The 18,262-nt window shown below is 62.6% G+C and overlaps 2 protein-coding genes across 5 annotated transcripts in view; one reads left to right on the top strand and one right to left on the bottom strand.

Moving 5' to 3' along the window:
- WDR25 (WD repeat domain 25) overlaps nucleotides 1-2,723 on the top strand; it is a 142,184-nt gene extending 139,461 nt beyond the window's left edge. For both annotated transcript variants that reach the window (XM_060003918.1, XM_060003919.1), the window contains exons 6-7: nucleotides 1,523-1,663; nucleotides 2,255-2,723. In XM_060003918.1, coding sequence (XP_059859901.1) covers nucleotides 1,523-1,663; nucleotides 2,255-2,476 — 363 coding nt within the window. In that variant the 3' untranslated portion in view covers nucleotides 2,477-2,723. The remainder of the gene's footprint in view (nucleotides 1-1,522; nucleotides 1,664-2,254) is intronic.
- Nucleotides 2,724-8,015: 5,292 nt separating this feature from the next.
- BEGAIN (brain enriched guanylate kinase associated) overlaps nucleotides 8,016-18,262 on the bottom strand; it is a 44,032-nt gene continuing 33,785 nt past the window's right edge. For 2 of the 3 annotated variants that reach the window (XM_060003310.1, XM_060003312.1), the window contains 5 exons: nucleotides 15,415-15,576; nucleotides 14,082-14,148; nucleotides 13,519-13,626; nucleotides 11,051-11,134; nucleotides 8,016-10,101 (listed from right to left, as the gene is read on the bottom strand). In XM_060003310.1, the coding sequence (XP_059859293.1) occupies nucleotides 8,743-10,101; nucleotides 11,051-11,134; nucleotides 13,519-13,626; nucleotides 14,082-14,148; nucleotides 15,415-15,576 (1,780 nt within the window). In that variant the 3' untranslated portion in view covers nucleotides 8,016-8,742. The remainder of the gene's footprint in view (nucleotides 10,102-11,050; nucleotides 11,135-13,518; nucleotides 13,627-14,081; nucleotides 14,149-15,414; nucleotides 15,577-18,262) is intronic. The other variant, XM_060003311.1, reaches the window with a different exon arrangement.

Genomic DNA, 18,262 nt, shown 5'->3' with positions numbered 1-18,262 from the left:
ACCATCTTCCTCTCCCTGCTTTTCCCCTTGTTCTTAGAGGATTCTAAGTGACCCTGAGCCAACCTGCCTCTAGACCTTCACTTCAGGGTTCTAGTGCAACCCACCGGGAACAGTAAGCCCTGGGAGGGCCCGGAGGGTCATGTGTAGCCATTGGGGCATCCTGCCTCTGACGGCCCTGCAGAGACCAGGGAAGCAAGTGAGGTAGCGAAAGTGCTGTGTGCCTGAGCCACCAGCCCTCCTAGGGTCACACCTCCTCACCTTCTGTGCAGGCAAGCAGGCACTCTGCCCGGTAGCATCACACCAGGAGCTCATCATCAGGTTCCCATGTGCCTCTGACAGCACATCAGTCTGCAGCCATGGTTCCACCTGCTCCTGACGTCACCCTCTGAATTTGGGCTCATTTAGAGGCTGTGGCTTCAGGACATCACCTAGAACACGGAACGCGTACAATGGAGAAGGGAGCTTTTAGGGGTGTTTCTGTGTGACCGAGCCTGTTAAACAGTGAGATTTTCCCTCCTGTTTGGAACCCCTTGTGCAGGCGTTTACCTCCCCGCTTGGCCAGTCACCTTCTCACTTACTATGTGTTCTGGCTGCGTGGGACCCTGGGCTGGGCCGGGGACCCTTGACGGCTCACTGTGGAGGTGGGGAGATGGGCGTGTGGATTCGTTTTCTATCGCTGTATGACAAATTACAAATTACCATAAACCTGGTGGCTTAAATCAACAGAAACGTATTTTTTCAGTGATGGAGGCCAGAAATTTGTAAAAAGTATCACGGGGCTGAAATCAAGATGTCGTCAGGGCCCGCTCCCCTTGGAGGCTCGGGGGAGCGCCTGTCCCTTGCTTCTTCCAGCTTCTGGTGATACTGGCTTGTGGCTGCATCACTCCGGTCTCCGTGCCAGCATCTTCAGGTCTCTCTCTGCTCCGTCTTCACATCGCCTCCTCTGTGTGTCTGATCTCCTCTGCTTCCCTTTTATAAGGGTGGCTGTGATTTCATTTAGGGCAGTAATACGCGATAATCTCATCTCAAGACCCTTAAGTTAATTATACCTGCAAGCTCCCACCGCCTTTTTTTTTTTTTTTTTTTGACATATAAGGGGACATTCACAGGTCCCAGGAATTAGGACATGGAAGTATTTGGTGGGACATTTTTCAGTCTACTCCAAAGGCCATGAGCCGAGGAGTGCAGGGGGCCCCTAGAAGCCAGAAAAGACAAGGGAACAGATTCCCCCCTGAGGACTCCGGAAGGAACGAAGCCCTGCCGGCCTCTTGAGTTCAGTTAGCCCAGAGAGCCCGTTTGGGACTTCTGAGCCCCAGAACTGTAAGATGATACATGTGTTGCTTTAAGCCACGACCCTGGAGGCATTTTGTTACAGCAGCAGCAGGAAACCCACACACCCCTAAGCCAGGTCTGGGCAGAGGGCCCGGGGCCCCGCGGGCAGAGTCTGGGGGGCGAGTCCGTCAGAGGCAGAAGCCCAGTTGGGAGCCTCCTCCGCCCTCTCTGTGGCCCTGCTGTTTCTCAGGAGCGGTACACCTGCCCCAGCCTCACCTTGCACCCGAGGGAGCCTGTGTTCCTGGCGCAGACCAACGGCAACTACCTGGCCCTCTTCTCTGCCGTGTGGCCCTACCGGATGAGCAGAAGGCGGCGCTACGAAGGCCACAAGGTACCTCGTCCCTGTCCCCCAGGTGGAAAATGGTCCCACTGACAACGCCAGCACGGGGCTTGCGGCCCCCGAGGGCAGGGACCCTCTGTCCAGGCAATTCGTGTTTTCTCTTTCCTGGGTGACCCCCATGCCACGTGGCCTGGTGTCCGCTCGAGGCCCCGGGCCACATCTGGGCAGGGACAGTTTCGTTGATCTGTCAGCTCACATGGACAGGTCACGGGGCTTGGGGAGGGGCGCAGGACGGAACGGGAGTGGGGCTGTTTCTCCATCTGCCCCCTTTCCCTGCTGAGGGCTGCCTCATGGGGCAGAGCCAGTGGGGACCCAGCGCCTGGCGCGGAGGCCAGACGCCATCAGCTGTGCTGGAGCTGGGCTGTCTGGGTTACGCTAAACCAGCCTTGTGACACAGGCCGATGCCGGGACCCTGGCCTCAGGGCAGGAGCTCGGCCGCTGGGTGTGAGACCCAGCCCTGCTCCTGGCTGGCTCTGGGCCCCAGCCCGCTCCCCTGTGGGAGGGGCGGGCGAGGCCATGCGCCCTGTGCCGCGCGGCCTGCTCACCCCGGGTCGCCCTCTGACCCCGGGTCGCCCTCTGCAGGTGGAAGGCTACTCGGTGGGCTGCGAGTGCTCTCCAGATGGTGACCTGCTGCTGACGGGCAGTGCCGACGGCCGGGTCCTCGTGTACAGCTTCCGCACCGCCAGCCGCGCCCGCACGCTGCACGGACACACGCAGGCCTGTGTGGGCACCACCTTCCACCCCGTGCTGCCCTCCGTCCTCGCCACCTGCTCCTGGGAGGGCGACGTTAAGATCTGGCACTGAGCCTCCCAGCACGGAACCTTCCAGACACCGGCCGGGGTGGGCGTGTGTGTGTGATGAGGAGGCTCTGAGGTTGGCTTCGGGGTCAGGCTCGGGTGGCCGCTGCCTTCTCCACCCTCTGAGCCTCAGCGTCCTCATCTGTAAAATGGGGACAAAATCCCGTGTGCCTCGGGGTTCTGAGGACTGCGTGAGAGAAAGCGCCTGGCGCGGTGCTGGTGACGCTCAATAAACGAGTGTTTTGCTCTTTCTTAGGTTATTTCAGCGACAAATATGTATCGGCTCCCCAGTCGCAGGCCTGCTGGAGCTTGGAGACAAAGCCTGGGGTGGGAGCTGGAGGGGGGGCAGCCCCCGGGGGCGCTGGGTCCGGGTCTGCCCACCCCCGGTCTCACAGGGCCTGCTCAGGCGCGGGCCGCCCTCTCCCTCCCCCGAAGTGTGGCCAGCGGGGTCCCCGGGTTTGTCCGAGCCCTGGGCCATCTGCGCTCCTCCTTGCCCACTGCCTGTCAGGTGTGCGCGCTGCCCACGGGAGTGCGTCTGCCCCGGGGGAGGGAGCAATGTGGAGAAGCAAAGGTCCCTTGAGGAGCCGCAAGGAGCCCTAAGCCCCAGGAGCCCAAGGTCCACCGATGGGTGGGGGTGGGGACCGAAGGTGCGCACGTCTCAGGACAGGGGCGTCCCCGAAGCCTTGGACGTCTCCCTGGAGGGGGCAGACCGTGAGCCTGTGAGGAGGGTGTCCCCGGCAGGGGGTCAGTGAGAAAACACAGGGGACCCGAGGAGGAAGCCACGGAGCAGGTGGTGCCCAGCCTGGCCTCTCCAGAGCCTGGGCTCCAGGCCCAGCTCTGCTGTCCGTGTAGCCGAGACCAAGTCACATTTCCTCCCGGAGCCTCAGTTCCCCCCTCTGTAAAGTGGTGTCAGGATCCCCAGCCTGCAGGCTTGCTGTGAGGGTCCAAGAAGGTCAAGTGTGTGGGGGTGTCAGCACCCTGGGAGCTCCAGTCTGGGAGGGGCACTGGGCAGATTGGGGGGTGCTCTGGGGCTTGCTGGGGCTGGTGGTAAACGTTTATTTCAGTGTGTCTAACCCACCCCCGGGCCCTCGGGAATCTTGGGGTCCACAAGCAGGGCATCCCAAGCGGAGGGAAGGGCAGTGCAAAGGTCCTGAGGCGGGACTCATCCTGAGGGCCGACCCCTTTTCTGTCCTTCGTCCTCTTCCCCTGCAGTCAGCACGAAGCCTGGCCTGCAGTGGGTGTTGAGCGGACACTGTGTCCCCGAGCTGGGCTGGAGAGGCCAGGGCCAAGCGCGTGGGTGGGTGGCGAGCACAGGATCCCGGGTGTGCCTCACACCAGGGAGGTGAAGAATGGCTCAAGAATGGCTCAAGGCTCAAGAATGGCTTCTTTGGTGGAGGGAAAGATAACCGCACCCCATGCTCAGCCCTGGCAGAAGTGGAGGCCCGCACGGGGGGCTGCCCCAGCCTGAGCAGAGGGGAGGCTGAGTGTGCATCTGCTCAGAGCCTGGGCAGGCAGTGGACACTCCTGCCTCGCCCCTCACGCCCCCAGGTGGCTTCGCCTGCTCTGAGTGGGGAGCTCTGTGACCTGTGAAGCCCGCCCTGGGGTCACTTCCTCTGTGAAGCCTTCCCAGGTTACAGCTGCCTCCCGCCGCCCCCTGTGCTGGGCCCCTCTTCCCCCCGCACCCCGCACCCCGCTCCTTCAGGGCCCCGAGTGTAACAGGCGCCCTGAGCCCCGTCCCCTCCTGACGCTGCCTCCCAGCGTGCGTGCTCAGTGCAGTGCAAACTTCCCGGGCTCGCAGGGCCCTGCTCCCGGCTGCATCCCTGGCCCCTGCGTGCGGGGGGCATTCTGTGAATAACTGCAGGTAAGACCTGCCCACAGGATGTGGGCTTTGGGATCAGACGGCCGTGGACTTCAACCCCGTCACCCCCTTTCGCTATTGCGCGGTCACAGCCAGTGCTGAGCTGCCCCGTGCCTCCGTGTCCCCTGCTGTAAACGAGAACTCACAGCACCCAGCTTGTGGGGATTCATGAGGTTGGGTGCGATGGCTCTCGGCAGGACGTGTATGCAGCAGGCGCTCAGGAGCAGCAGTGGGAGTATCGGTATTAGCGATAGTATTAGCATCAGTGTCAGCCCAGCCACTGGTGCAGGAGTTGAGCCAGTTCAGGCCAGAGGGCGCGGTTGGGTTCATCCTCAGACCTGGTCTGGCGAGGCCCCCTCTGGCCAGCTCTGGCTCACTCTCACGGCAGAAGCCCCCCGTGAGCTCCTCCCACTTGACAAGTCTCAGGGAAGGCCTCTGACTGGCTGGCTTGTGTCACATGCCCGCCCCAGACCAGGGGTCCCTGGCCAGGCATAGCTGCCACTATGCAGCTGGAGGGGAGAGTGACGGGACCCCCACAGTACTGTCATGAGGGTGTGTCCCCCCAGGTCCAGCCCGAACAGCCCCTTGGCTGGCATTTGTCGGATGGATTGACCACGTGTGAATGAGCCCAGACACAGGCCGGGAGGGGAGGCTGTGCTCGTCTGGGGCGTAGCGGGGCCCGGCCTTCCCAGGTGCCTCTCGCCCGCCTCTCCTGCCCCCACCTTGCATCCAGCCCCAGATCCTGGGGTCCAGACATCCTGCTTTCTAGCCCAGCCCGAAGCGGGCGTTTTTCTGCCTTCCTTGTTGTGGAGTGTGTACTGAGTGAGAATTTCATCGCGTGGTTTGCTGACTGCTCTCCCCACTGTGATATGTCAATATGACCACTCCTTTGTTTAATGAGCATCAGTTACACACGTGCTCGACTGGCTTTGGCGTGGCTGCTGGGGTGTGGCCAGGGGATGACCTCCCTGTCCACCGAGCTGCCCGGCCCCTCCCCTGTGCTGAGTCCACACCCCGGCTACCTGCAGCCCTGTGGGACACCATGGGTCCCAGACCCGTCACCTGCTTGCATGGGGCCTTTGTGGGCTGGGACCCTTTCGACTTCTCTCGGGGCAAACACCAGCCAAGTCTCTGTCCTTGGAGGCCGTTTCTTTACCACACTGGTCACCTGGAGCCAGCCGAAGCTCTGACCCTCCTGGGACAGGGATATCCAGGGATCCCCGGACACCACTGCAGCTGCTTCTTAGCACCCCTCCCCTGTGGATTTGATTTCCTAACTACGTGCCCTGCAAGCCCTACCCCTTCTTAGGTTATTTTACTGGGAAGAATGGCAGGTGCTCTCCGTACCCTGATCCTCTGCAAGGCGTCTAGGAGTTCACCATTTGCAATTTTAAAATAAGAGAGCTAAATTTAGAAAGTATGGAGCAGGAAAGAAAAAGGAGTGTGGGCTGCCCCTCCACCCACCTTCCTGGGGCTGAGTGCCTACCTTCGCCTCACCCGTGAATCTGAAATACAGATCCGAAGCCATCGTGGGAGAAGAACGCTTTCATGTTGAGATGCCAGCGTGGCTGTGTCTGTTGCTGAGCGAGGCTGATGCTCGCAGCCCCCGTGAGGTGGCTGTGGGCCCCACCGTCCCGGTGGGCAGAGGGACAGGCCCGGGAAGCCTGCGCTCCTCCCCTCCCTCGGGACCCATCTCTGGCCCAGCCTGGGGCTCTCCGTGCAGTGGGACAGCCACCAGTCTCGAGGGCCCCTGGGAATCTCACGAGTCACAGTCCTCAGGCTCCAGAAGGGGAAACTGGCCCAGAGGGCCCAGGACTTGCCCAAGGTCACACAGCCCTGCACTGCCTGCTGTGGGTTGAGAAGAAACATGGACAGAAGGGTCGGTGGACGGTGGGTGCACAGCCAGGGTCCTGTTGGGAGTGAGGCAGGACCGGAGTGGAGCGAGGGGTGCTTGGTGAGGGAGGGAAGGAGGGAAGGAGGGAAGGAGGGAAGGAGGGAAGGAGGGAAGGAGGGAAGCCCATCCCGGCCGTGGCTGGCTTCAGAGGCCATGGCAGGACAGCTCTGTGAGGCCTGTTGGCCGCCTGCAGGGACGAGCAGTCAGACTCTGAAGTGACCATGTAGGGGCCCGCCCTTCTGGGCCCAGACTGCAAAGCCCTCGGGGTTCCCAGCCCTGCTGTACAGTCTCACAGCCCACGTGGTGCTGACGAGGCTCAGGGCCCCTCTGGGAGCGTCTCTGAGCGAGAGCCTGCTGGGTGCCGGGGGCCATGTGTTTTCCCCTCCACCCACTCATTTGCTCCCCAGTTCCGTGAGGGTTGCTTCCCCACCTGCCCACAGGGAAACCGGGCCCCACACAGGGGAGCTGACTCCGGAGCCTCTCCACAGCCCCTCCCCCGCCAGCAGGCTGCTTCCTGGGGTGCATCTGCTCCTGGGGGTGGGCAGCCGGGCCTGCAGTGGCAGGTCAGGTGCAGGCACCCTGGAGCTACACAAAGCTGGGTGGGCCGGAGAACTTCAGGTGTGCACCTGGGCCGAGGTGGTCCCCTCCCAGTGGGAAGAAGCAGACATAAAGCCCCCTGGAGGAGGGGCCCTCCATCCTAGGCCTTGCAGAACGTTCACAAGTACTTTCTCAAGGGCATCAATGAGCATGCTCAAAGATAACCAGGCACACACAGAAACAAGGCGACATGGGCAGGAGCCAAGATAAACAGTCCACACAGACCCCACCTGATGGACGTGTCAGGCCCAGACCGTGAGCCAGCTGTGCCCGCTCTGTTTAAGGAAACAAAAGACAAGCTTGGAAATCTCTCCAGGGAATAGGAAACTATTAGAAAGTGGCATAGTGGGTTTGTAGAATGATCAGACAGAACTTCTAGAAATGGAAAACATTAATAACAAAAACTAAAAACGTGGTGGCTGTGTTGGGCAGCTGAATGGACGCAGCAGAAGAGAATTAGTGACCTGGAAGAATGCAGGTTGAGCACGGTGACACCAAGGTGTGGGTCTCAAGGAGGCAGGGACACGGAGGTAGAGGCAGTCCCAGGAGGAGGGACGGGTGGAGAAATAGTTTAAGAAGCAGCTGAGGATTTTCCTCAACTACTGAGATACACCAATCCACAGATGCAAGACTCCCTGTGAATTCCCAGCAAGGAGAAATCCACAGCGAGACACACCTCAGGGAAATTGCAGAAAACCAAAGGGAAGATCTTCCACCGCTGGAGAGAAGAAGACAGATTAGCACCAAAGGAACAACTCCTGGGAAGGGGGGGGACTGATGGCGAGTCCCACCCCAGCAGGAAGCCAGGGGACATCTCTGTGCACTGAGGGTAAGAGACGCCCGCTGACATTCTCCCCAGTGAGAATATCCTTCAGAAATGGGGCAAAGACATCTTCAGAGCAAAAAAAAAAAATAAAACCCAAAAGAGTTTGTCACCAGCAGAGCCGAACTAAAGGACATCCTAAGGAAGCTTGAGGCAGAAGCAAAGTCTATAAGGAACATCGTATGAAATGGCAAAAACAACGTTTAGTGGGTTGAGACGATGGAAGAATTCAAACACTGGACGACACGGTGCCAGGGCGGGGGAGGAGTGTTATCATCAGGCTGCCCTGGCCTCAGAGAGGGGAGGATGGGGGGAGACACCCAAGGCCACACGTCCCGAGATCAAAAGGCAGGGGGGAGAAAAAACTACCGAAACCCAAATTCTTTCCACCGACGTCTTTTATTAATGAATGCAAAATACAGTACTGAGACGGGGCATGCATCACAGACGACAGGAAAGCAAGCTACAGAAACCGGGGTCGGAGGGCCTCATTACATCTGAGGTAGAGCGAGGTGGTACCGGGGAGCGGGACACTGGGGGGACGAGCACCGGCCCCACTTGGGACTACGGACCACGGGGGAGCTGGGGGGTGGTCGGTCGTCGGCCACACGGCAAGAACAGCTGAAAACGTTACACATCCCTCCACCCGTTCCAGTCCCCCTCTTTGTGGACAGAGCGTCAGGGTTCCCTTGTCACTGGCTGGCGGGGGGTCTCCGCGGGACACCGTCCTTCCCTCTGAGGGGCAGGCCCCACTCACCCTCACCCGAAAATCAAGGAGCGTCGCGTCGAAAACGCCTAGGCCACCATCCAGGGAGCTGGAGGCTGAGTGCGTTAAGAAAGACCCTTTTGCTCTATAAAAATAGTTGCACTTTATAAAAGGGGGGATGCTCATCTCCGGTGGGGAAGGAGGCTGCTGTGTGAGAAACGGTCCACCGTGGCGGTGCGGGGACGGACGAGACACGTGGGTGGGGTGCCCCCCCTCCCCCGGCTCAACGGGGTCCTCGTTTGCGGGGCCGGGAGGACGGGTATCAGGGAGGCGAGGCAGCACCCCTCGGGACCCGGTGTGCGGGGTGGCCACGGCCGAGGCCTGCACGTGGGTGCTCAGTTGAGCAGGGTTCCGTAGAGCTGGGCTTTTGTGAGACTGTCCTTGCGGCTGAGCCCCGAGCCGCCAGTCCGAGGGAAGGCGGGCTGGGGGCTGAGGCGGGCGCCGGGGTGCATCTCCGGGGAGGCCTCCATGGAGCTGGGCTCCAGGGAATCCCTGGAGCTCCGAGGGCTGTGCTCGGGCTCGGGGCTGCCCCCCGCCCCACAGAGCTGCACCCCGAGCCTCTCCCGCTCCCCCTCGCTGGCCGCGTAGCTGGGCAGGGGCTCAGCCGAGCGGCCGGGGCTGAGGCTCAGGTCACCGGCCGCCCGGAGGTAGCGGGGCTCAGCCAGGTGGCCCTGGGAGAGGTCATCGCCCTCCGAGAAGCTGTCAGCCTTGTAGCTGGCATAGAGGGGGCTGGCGCGGCCCTCGGCCTTCTCGCCCGGGCCGCCTCCGGCCCCGAAGTAGCGGTCGTTGAAGCCGCCGGGCGAGGCGCGGCCGGGGGCGGCGGCGGCCGCAGCGGCGGCCGGGAAGGGGTAGGCGCCGATGTCCTCCACGCTCAGCGGCCGCCACTGGCCGCGCACGTCCTCTGCGGCCAGCCGGGCCGACCCCGGCTTGGCCCGCAGGTTCCACAGGTTGGGGGGCATCAGGGCGGGCTGGGGGCCGGGGGAGACCGGGAAGCGGTAGGGCTCGGCGGGGTACGGCGACACAGTCCTCGCGAACCCCGGGGCCGCCTCGGCCTCGAGCGGGGCGGCCACCGCAGCCGCGGCCGAGGCATAGCGCGGGCTGCTCCCGTAGGCCGCAGGCGGCGTGCGGCCGAAGAGCTCGTCGCGGCTGTTCAGGTAGATGGCCTGCTGCGAGGCGGTGAGCGTGCTGGCCTGGGCGTGCTCCTTCTCCTCCGACGCGGCGCTGAAGCTCGAGTAGGAGCTGGACGTGGGCAGCGAGGCCGCGTAGCCCCCGAAGGCCCCGTGCCGGTAGCCCGCGGGGTAGGCCGCCGCCTCGGGCTCCTCCTCCTCGGCCGCGCTGTCAGTGGAATTCTGGGCCCGCAGGAAGCCCACGTCGGTCACGGGCCCGTCCGCACTGGGCCGCCGGTCACGGCGCCGCTCCTCGGGGCAGTAGAGGGCCGTGTCGCTGCAGTAGATGTCCCCCTTGTAGGGGGGCCGGGGGCCCGGCTTTTCCAGCCTGTCGCGGAAGGCCAGGTCACGGGCTGAGGCATCCGACAGATGGGAGGACAGGCTGCCGGGGTCTGGCTTCTCCAGCACCTTGGCGAGGACGCAGGGGGGGACACTGTCAGCGTACGCCGGGCGGCAGAGCGGGGAGGGCAGGCTGCAGCCTTGCTTCTCCATGTGCAGGCTCACGTGCTCCTGGAACTCTGAGGGCAGCTAGAATGGGATGCCGCGAGGAAGAGGAGGGGACGGGGGTCACGGTCGGCCCCGGACCGGCAGCCAAGGCTGACCCACCGGGGACCTGCCCAGGGCCTCTCTAATCCCACCAGCTGGAGCCGACGCCCGGGATGCTCTATTTCGCAAGCTCCCGGGATGTGCCTGTGAACCCCTGGTCACCGCCACCCACCCAGGCCCACTCCAGTGGGGCACTGCAGAGCCTGGAGGCTGGAACCCGGCTCTGACTCAGGCCTCTCTCGGGCCTTCCCCTGAGGGGCTGACTTGCTCTCCCAGCCCCAGGGTCTCTGGGAGGGCACCCCTGGCCCACGCACGTGACTTGGGTGCTCCCAAACCAGACAGACTCAGAAACAGATGCGACAAAGATTGAGGGCCAGGCGCCCAGCGGTTTCCGCAGGAGCGCCTGGTGCCCTGTGGGGGGCGTCCCACTACTGTTTGATCTATTTTGTGAGCGTCTTAGGTGTGGCCCAGGCTCGGGGAGGCGGCAGGTGGAAAGGCCTGGGTGAGGGGAAGGGCAGCCTGGCTGGGGTGGGAGCCCTGGGTCCGAGGCTGGGCCCTGTGGCCTTGGCCCAGTGACTCCCGTGTGAAGCCAGTTTCTTATCTCTGAAATGAGCACTGTTAGGAATTGTACCCAAACCAAACCACAGGGTTTCGGGGGGAGGGGGGCTCACACAGCAGGTGGGGACTGGGGGCTGTGCCCAGAGGAAACGGGGTGGGGGGTGCGCTGGCTGTCTGGGCTTGGCGGGGAGGTGTGTATGCGGTGGTCCCTCCACCACGTACCCAGAGAGGCCAGGGCACGGCAGGATCGAGTAGGGCCAGGGGGCCTCGGGCGCAGCCAGCCCCTTCGCTCTCAAGGGTGGGACCTGCGAGGAGGGGCCCCGAGTGGTGGCAGGGGCAGCGGTGGGCCTGGCCGGGGCGGGGCTCACGTTACCTCGGACACCTTATGGCCCCTGCCGTACGTCTGGCTGCACTGCAGCAGCTGGGCCGCTAGATTGCAGTCCTTCCTATAGAGCTCCTAAAAGACAAGAGAAGCTGTTCTGCACAGGCTCGCCCCTCGCCAAGGTCGCTGCCACCCTGACCGGTGCCCAGTGGCCAATGCGGAAACCGGCGGGCAGAGCCAGCTGTGCAGTGGGCAGCACGAGGACCCTCTCTGGGCCTCACACTCTCGCCTGCAGAACGGGGGCCCCTGCTCTGACCTGGAGCCGCTGGTGCATGGAGGGCACCCTCCCAGGCAGTCCCACCACTGACCCGGGTGGGAAGCTCCCACAGGGTGGGGGGCAGTGGGAGAAGAAGGGCCCGCAACGTGCCCTAAAGTCCCAGAGGCCCCAGGCATGGACACCAGGCCCGGTCTCCCTGCCCGCGGCCTCTGAGTCCCTCCCAAGGGAACACAGTGGAGAGCGCCGGCAACGGCGAGGGACGAGGAACGGGCCTGCCGCTCCCACGTCTCAGAGTGAGGCCTGGACTCGGGCGTGGCTGCAGGGCCGGGCAAGGGTCAGGGCGAGTGGGGGGCAGAGGGCCTGTGTGACCCCGGGTCCGGGCGGGGACCAGCTCAGCCTCCTGAGCTGAAAACAGATGCAAACAGTAGGCCTCGAGGGGTTTTGGTTTCATCTTTGGAAAATCTCTGTTGCACGTGCCTGCCTCTGGGCCTTGGTTCCCACTGCCGGCCAGGGACCCTCTGCAGCCAGGGCTCTGACGGCGGCGGGGGGTCTGGGGTCCACGGATGGGCCCTGAGGTCCACCTGCTCCCATAGTCTCAAGTCAACCAGGCCCAGGCGTCCTGCAGCTCAGGCGAGCTGCTGAGGGCGTGGGCGCCCCTGCCATGCCCTGACCCTGGTCCTGGTGGCTGCCGCCCCTCCACCTTCTGCACTGAGGCTGGTGCCCCGGCTTGGCCTGCACAGTGGAGGGAACCCGGGTCTCCCACTCCTTCATGCATCCCTGAAAGGGTATAGTTGGTTGAGAGCTGGGAACTGGGCTCCTGTGAGGCCCCAGACTGGCTGCCGCTGGCATCAGAGGGCTGCAAGCACCGTCTGGCCAGCCCAGACCTGCCACCAAGCTGTTAACAGTCTTCTGAGAGCCGCCCCTCATCTCTGTGCACTCTTCCGCCATCTCCTACCTGTGGCATCTCCACCTGGCTGTCCAGGGCCCGGCTCCAGCCCCACGCCTGCCACCCCTCCCACGTCTCCCCCAGAAGGTCCCAGCCCAGGAGATGGCAGGTGGCTCCCTTCCAGCAGACTCGGACCCCTGCAGTCGGGCTGGACCCATTTTTTCTTCTCATAACCCACATCCCAAATCAGTCAATCACTTTGGTTCCAGCTTCAAAATATAACCAGAATCCAAGCCCCCCGCTTCCCACCTCCCTGGCCGCCATCCTGGCCAAGCCACCATCGTCTTTCTCCCAGGTTGCTGTCTCATTGACCTTCCCACGCATGGCTTTGTCCTCTACGGTCTGTCCTCAGCAGAGCAACCACTGGAGCCCAGTAAGAGTAAGTTCAGTCAGGCTACCCCTCTGTTCAAGAACCTTCAGTGGCTCCCTACTTCACTCAAAAAAAACCCCCAGATTCCTATCGAAGCCTATACAATGCGGCCTCCTGTTTTCCTTCTGATCTCAGACCCTCGGCCTCTCCTCCCCACAAGAGCCCCTTCTGGTCTCTTTGCTGGTCTTCAAGTTACTCAGACCCACCTTTGCCGCTGTGGCTCTTTCCGCCTGGGAAGCGCCCTTCCCCGCTGTCGCATGGCTAGCTCCCTCATTGCTTTCAGGTCTCGGCTCCAGCAGCCTCTTCCAGAAGCACCCGACTGAGATTCCCTAACCCTGCACCTGGCAGCTCCCAGCGCCATCCCCTGCTTTATTTTTCTCTGCAGCATCTAGCACTTCTAAGTCACTACACAGTTGACATATCCATCCTGTTTACTGTCCGCCCTCCCCACTCCCCTGCTCAGATGTAAACTCCACGTGGGCAGGGCGCTTGCCTGTGTTGTTCACACGTATTCTCAGAGCCTCGTAGGGTCTGGCCCGGCGAGGAGCAGAGGCTAATCAGTGAGTGTGTGCTCAGCTGACGGGTCTGTGGCAGGCAGCGGGGCCCTTCTCGCGGGACCCTGGAAGTCAGGACCCACGGGTAGCCACAGGACTCTGATGTCCACTGAGAGTGGCCGAAGGCAGGAGTCCTGAGTGGCCACGCCCCAACCCTGGGGTCAGGAAGCCCTGCCTTGACTGGGACAGCGTGGCCCCATGCTCCCTATCTCAAGCCCCATCTCCTTCCAGTAGAGGGTCTCGCGGGATGCAGTTTGTGAGGCAGCCCCCGTCCTTCCCCGACTGCCCAGGTACTCCGTGAGGTCCTGACCATCCCATCTGTCCACCCGGCCCTGCGCCAGCCCCTCAGGGTCAGAATGGCCCGGCACTCACGTTGTCCTCCGATAGCTTGTCGATGGTCACCTTGGCCTCCAGCAGGTGGCTGTTGAGGGCGACGATCTCGTGGCTAAGCGCTCGTTTCTCTTCCTCATAGTGCTGGCCCTGGAGGTGGGGGACAGGCAGAAGAGGGAGGCGCTCAGCAGCCAGCCAAGGCCTGGGGGCTCCTGGGTCCCCTCTCGCAGCCGATAACGAGGAGGAGTTTGGAGGCCAAGGCACGCAAGGGTCAGAGCACAGAGCAGCCCATGTTCCAGTCCCGCTCTGCCAGGGAGGAGCCAGACGGCCTTGGGCAAGTCACGGCCTCTCTGAGCCTCAGTCTCTCCTCTGCACCATGGGGACAGTGATAGGTGAGTGCTGGAGAGCACCCAATCAGGGCAGAGACAGGTGGGACTGGCCCAACCCCGGGGAGCAGGGAGCGGGCAGCGTGGAAACGAGGCCTTTGGCCCAGCTCCTCATGGGCAAGGGCATGACCACCAGGCCCGAGGTCCTCACCATGGTTCCAGAGCTGGGGGCCCAGGGCTGGGAGTGCTGGGGTGTGGGGGTGTGTGGCGTGCCCTCACCATGCGGTACAGCTTGTCCTCCAGCTCCTGGTTGATCCTCTGCAGCGCCATGTAGTTGCTCTGAATCCTGGAACGGAGGCCTTGACGTCACCGCTGTGCCAGGCCTGACCCTCCCACGGCCCCCGTAGCCATACAGCCCGCTGAGGGCTGAACACAGGCCCCACCCTGCTCTAACTGCTCCTGTGCTAGAAAGCATCTGATTGAAGCTAACTTGTTGCAACATTTCCTGGGCCAGGGCCGAGGACCCCTGTAGATGAGAAGGGAAGGCCTGTTATTCACAAGGGACTCTGTCGGGTCCTCACTCAGAGCCGGTTAACTCACAGTTTACACACAGTCCTTACAAAGCTGGCGAAAGGGTTCACAGTTCAATAGCAGTTTAGCAGGGGTCTAACCTGAAGACTGTGTGATGTGCCCTGGGGTGAGTGCTGGGGACACACAGTGAATAGGATACGGTTCCCCCTGGAAGAGGCTGAGACGGAGGCAGGTGTTGGGTGGGAAGCCGTTGACGCCATGCGGTGTGACGGTGGAAGGGGCAGTGTCCATCCTCTCGACAACCTATGTGTAGTGTTATTGCCCCTGTCTTGCGAGTGGGGAAACTGAGGCTGGAGGTGCTTAAGTAGTGAGGGACAAACAGCCTCCCTGCAAATCCAATGCTCTATAAACATTTATAACAAACCAAGCCAACAGCAAAGTTTGCGTTTCCTTTCATTCTTCCTAAAAGAAGCCTGGAAAGCGTGTAATAGTTTTTAGAAGAATACCCATCTTACACGTGCAGCACAATGTTTACAGAAGTTTTGTTTTTAAGGGAGCCATTGCTCAGGGTCCCGCACCCTAGCCTGCTGTCACTGGCTGCTGTGCTGCTCAAGGGAACCGTCTCTAAATGCTGGTTCACCTCCAAGGCTGGACATCATTTCCCGGTCAGAGACCCAGGCGCCAGTGGCTGGGGTCTGGGTCTAGGGATGGCTGCTCCTGTGTCTTGCTGCCGCCCCACCACATAGATACAACAGAAGGAATGAGCAGGGGACGCACAGGTGCCTGGGAAGAGCCTGTACCCGGCAGTAGCCAGCGCCAGTTCAGATCCTGGTGTGGCAGCTCTTGGCACAAAGCGCGACTCTTGTCAGAGCCGCCTGCCCTCGCTGAGCCTTGGACTCCCCGTGTACGAATGGGGTCACCAGCTCGGGTGGGAGGCACGGCCCTGCTAGCGGCAGGTCGCCGGCCCCGCGCCCCGCGCCGCCCAGGCCCCGCCCCTCCCTGGCCCCGCGCCGCCCAGGCCCCGCCCCTCCCTGGCCCCGCGCCGCCCAGGCCCCGCCCCTCCCAGGCCCCGCCCCCCTACCTGCGCAGCTTCTCCGTGACCTTCTCCAGCTCCTCCTGCGCTCGGCGCAGCTCGATCTCCAGGTAGTGGCGGGTGGAGTCGAACTCGGTCTCGAGCTTCTCGAGCTTGTGCGTAGTGTAGGACAGCCGCTTGCGCAGCTCGCCCTTCTGCTCCTGCAGCGCGCTGCAACGACACGCGGCGGCGGGCCGGGCCGCGGCGCTGAGCTCGAGGCGCCGGTGGGTGCGCACGGGGTGCGCCAGGCCGCACCAACGCACGCGCACACGCACCACAAGCACGCACACCGCCCAGCCCCCGCCCCGGGGGTCAGGGTCTCTGACCCTGAGCCAGTCTGGCACTGGGGGGGGCAAGTGCTTGGGGCGGCTTAAAGGACCCTGGTTTAAAGAGCACCCATCGGCACCCAGTCTCTCGGTCTGCGAGCCGACCTCCAGATGGCATCGCTTACAGGGTCCCCCACTTTTGCTCCTCCACAGCGCTGGCTGGGGACGCTGAGGCCCAGAGGCACTAGTGCCACACCCTAGACCAGGATTGTCTTCCCCAAATTGACTGTGTGGTCCCAGCAGGCTGTGTGATCTCTGGGCCAGGGAGAGGATGAGCCTGGATGCCCCACGTCCAGGTAGCATCCGCCACAGTGGCCAGCTAGCTGCACAGAGCATCAGACACTCAGAAAACCACTGGCCTGCTCATGTCTCCCTTCCTCCAGGAAGCCTTCCAGGGCCAGGCTTGGCTCTTCAGGCGCTATTTTCCCCACAGACTGAGGGCTCCTCTGGGACCCCAGGCCGCCGAGTTCCCATGCTCAGGAAAGAGGAACGGGATGATTCACCCTCTGAGCCATATGCCATCAATTCACATCAGCTACCGTTGGGCACAAGGCAGGAGGGACAGGTGTGGTGGCCACACCCAGGGGACTGGCCGCGAACTCCACCAGGGCAGGGGCCACACCCTCCTGTCGGCAGCCACCCAGGTCCCAGGGAGCACCTAACCACGGGCCGAGCTGAGGCACCTTTCCCCTGACTGGCTGAGCACGCAGAAGGGGCCAAGGGGGAAGGACTCACCTTAAATAGCCGGGAGGGCTGATTTCTGCAGGGAAGGGAGAGCGGCCCGGTGGGTGAGGGGCGCCAGGGGAGTTCTGCTGGCTGTTAGCCACGAGTGAGGCTAAGGTTCAAGCTGCCGTTCAGTGCCCTGGGTGTGCACTTTGCTCTGTCACTCCCTGCACTTTGCCCCCGTCACCCCCTACATTACAGTCACAACGAAGCCCAGAATGGTGCAGCCTGAAGGTGAACTCCATGGTGTCACGGGGTGGGCGGGGTCCCTGCCATCCCACAGACCTGGCTGCTGGTCCCCGCCACGCACCCCCCCAGTCCACCTGCGACTGTCCTCATCTTGCCCTGGGGACACAAAGCCCTGGCTTCAGAGAGGTGTCCGGGTCGGAGTAGGGGCCCAACTGGGCTGTTTGCTGGAGGAAGCCCAACCCTCCTCAGGGGACCATTTGGAGCTAAGACCCTTTGGATGGTAACTTCTGGTGGGTTTGCTGTGGGCAAGCAGGAGGCTTCCTCCAGAGCCCGGGGTAGAGTGGGCTTCAGTCTTGGGCCCTGTCTGTAAACCACGCGTGTTACCATAGGCGCACACCCAGAGAGCCCCGATTAAGCCTTCCTGGATTCCTGCCCAGGTCTACATTCTTAAAAATAAATAAAAATAGGGCTTCCCTGGTGGCGCAGTGGTTGAGAGTCCGCCTGCCGATGCAGGGGACATGGGTTCGTGCCCCGGTCTGGGAAGATCCCACATGCCGCGGAGCGGCTGGGCCCGTGAGCCGTGGCCGCTGAGCCTGCACGTCCGGAGCCTGTGCTCCACAACGGGGGAGGCCACAACAGTGAGAGGCCGCATACCCCCACAAAAATAAATTAATTAATTAATTAAAAAAATAAAGAGTTGCCTACGTTTTGAGAACCTCAGAGAAGGGCGGGGTGGGTCCTCCCAAGAGTTGGTCCCCAAGGAAGATGCAGAGTGACAAGCAAGGAGGGAGACCAGTGGCAGAGTGCCCGCCCATGGCTGCCAAGCAGGCCCTGCCGCTTCCTCCAGGCAGCACGCCTGACTGACTCACTCCAAGCCCCCTGCAGCTACAGGTCCCAGACTGCCCCTGGCCCAGGCCTTTCTCCCCAGGGGGCTGCCGAGCTTCCTGGGGGCTCTCCCATGTCACCCAGGGCCCCCTGCACACATGGGGTCAGGCGTGGGAGTGGGGCGGCGGCCCCTGAAGTCAGTCATCCTGCAGGGGCTGCAGGTCACCCACAGCCCTCGGTCACAGGGTACAGGCGGGGTCCGCACCCTCGGAAAGAGGTGAGAGCACCCGTGGGGCCACCTGAGCCCCTGCCCTCCCCCACCTTGGTCACTCGCCTGCAGCCACAGCTCGGACCCTGCCGTCAAGACTCTCCACACCTGACGTGACCCAGCCGTATCCCCCTACGATGCATCCACCCGTCACCCTCCTTCCTTCCTTTCCTGCCCTGTCCCACCATTCCCTGCGCCTCACAGCACGAATGAGACAAATGTGGTCCCCGCCCCGCGGAGCTTATAGTCTCGAGGGGAGACAAACAGTGAACAAGGGAGCAGGTTCACCAACAAGGCACGTGTAGGAGGAAAATATGACAGGGCTGTAAGGTGGGCTCCGAGCAGAGCCGGGACCCGCCAGACGGGCATCTGAGCCGCGACGGCCCCTCGCGAGGCAGCCAGCTTCATCGAGCCGGCCCACCCCAGCCTCAGTTTACCCTTGGCCTCCGGATGGCCTTCCAGACATACTGGGCGGCTCTGTCCCACCACCCGTCAAGTACTGCTCTCACCTCCTGAGCCCCTCACA

Source organism: Delphinus delphis, chromosome 2, assembly GCF_949987515.2.
Source record: "Delphinus delphis chromosome 2, mDelDel1.2, whole genome shotgun sequence".
Taxonomy (NCBI): Eukaryota; Metazoa; Chordata; class Mammalia; order Artiodactyla; family Delphinidae; genus Delphinus; species Delphinus delphis.
The sequence above is the reverse complement of the archived record's forward strand: the minus strand, read 5'-3'. Positions and strand labels throughout refer to the sequence as shown.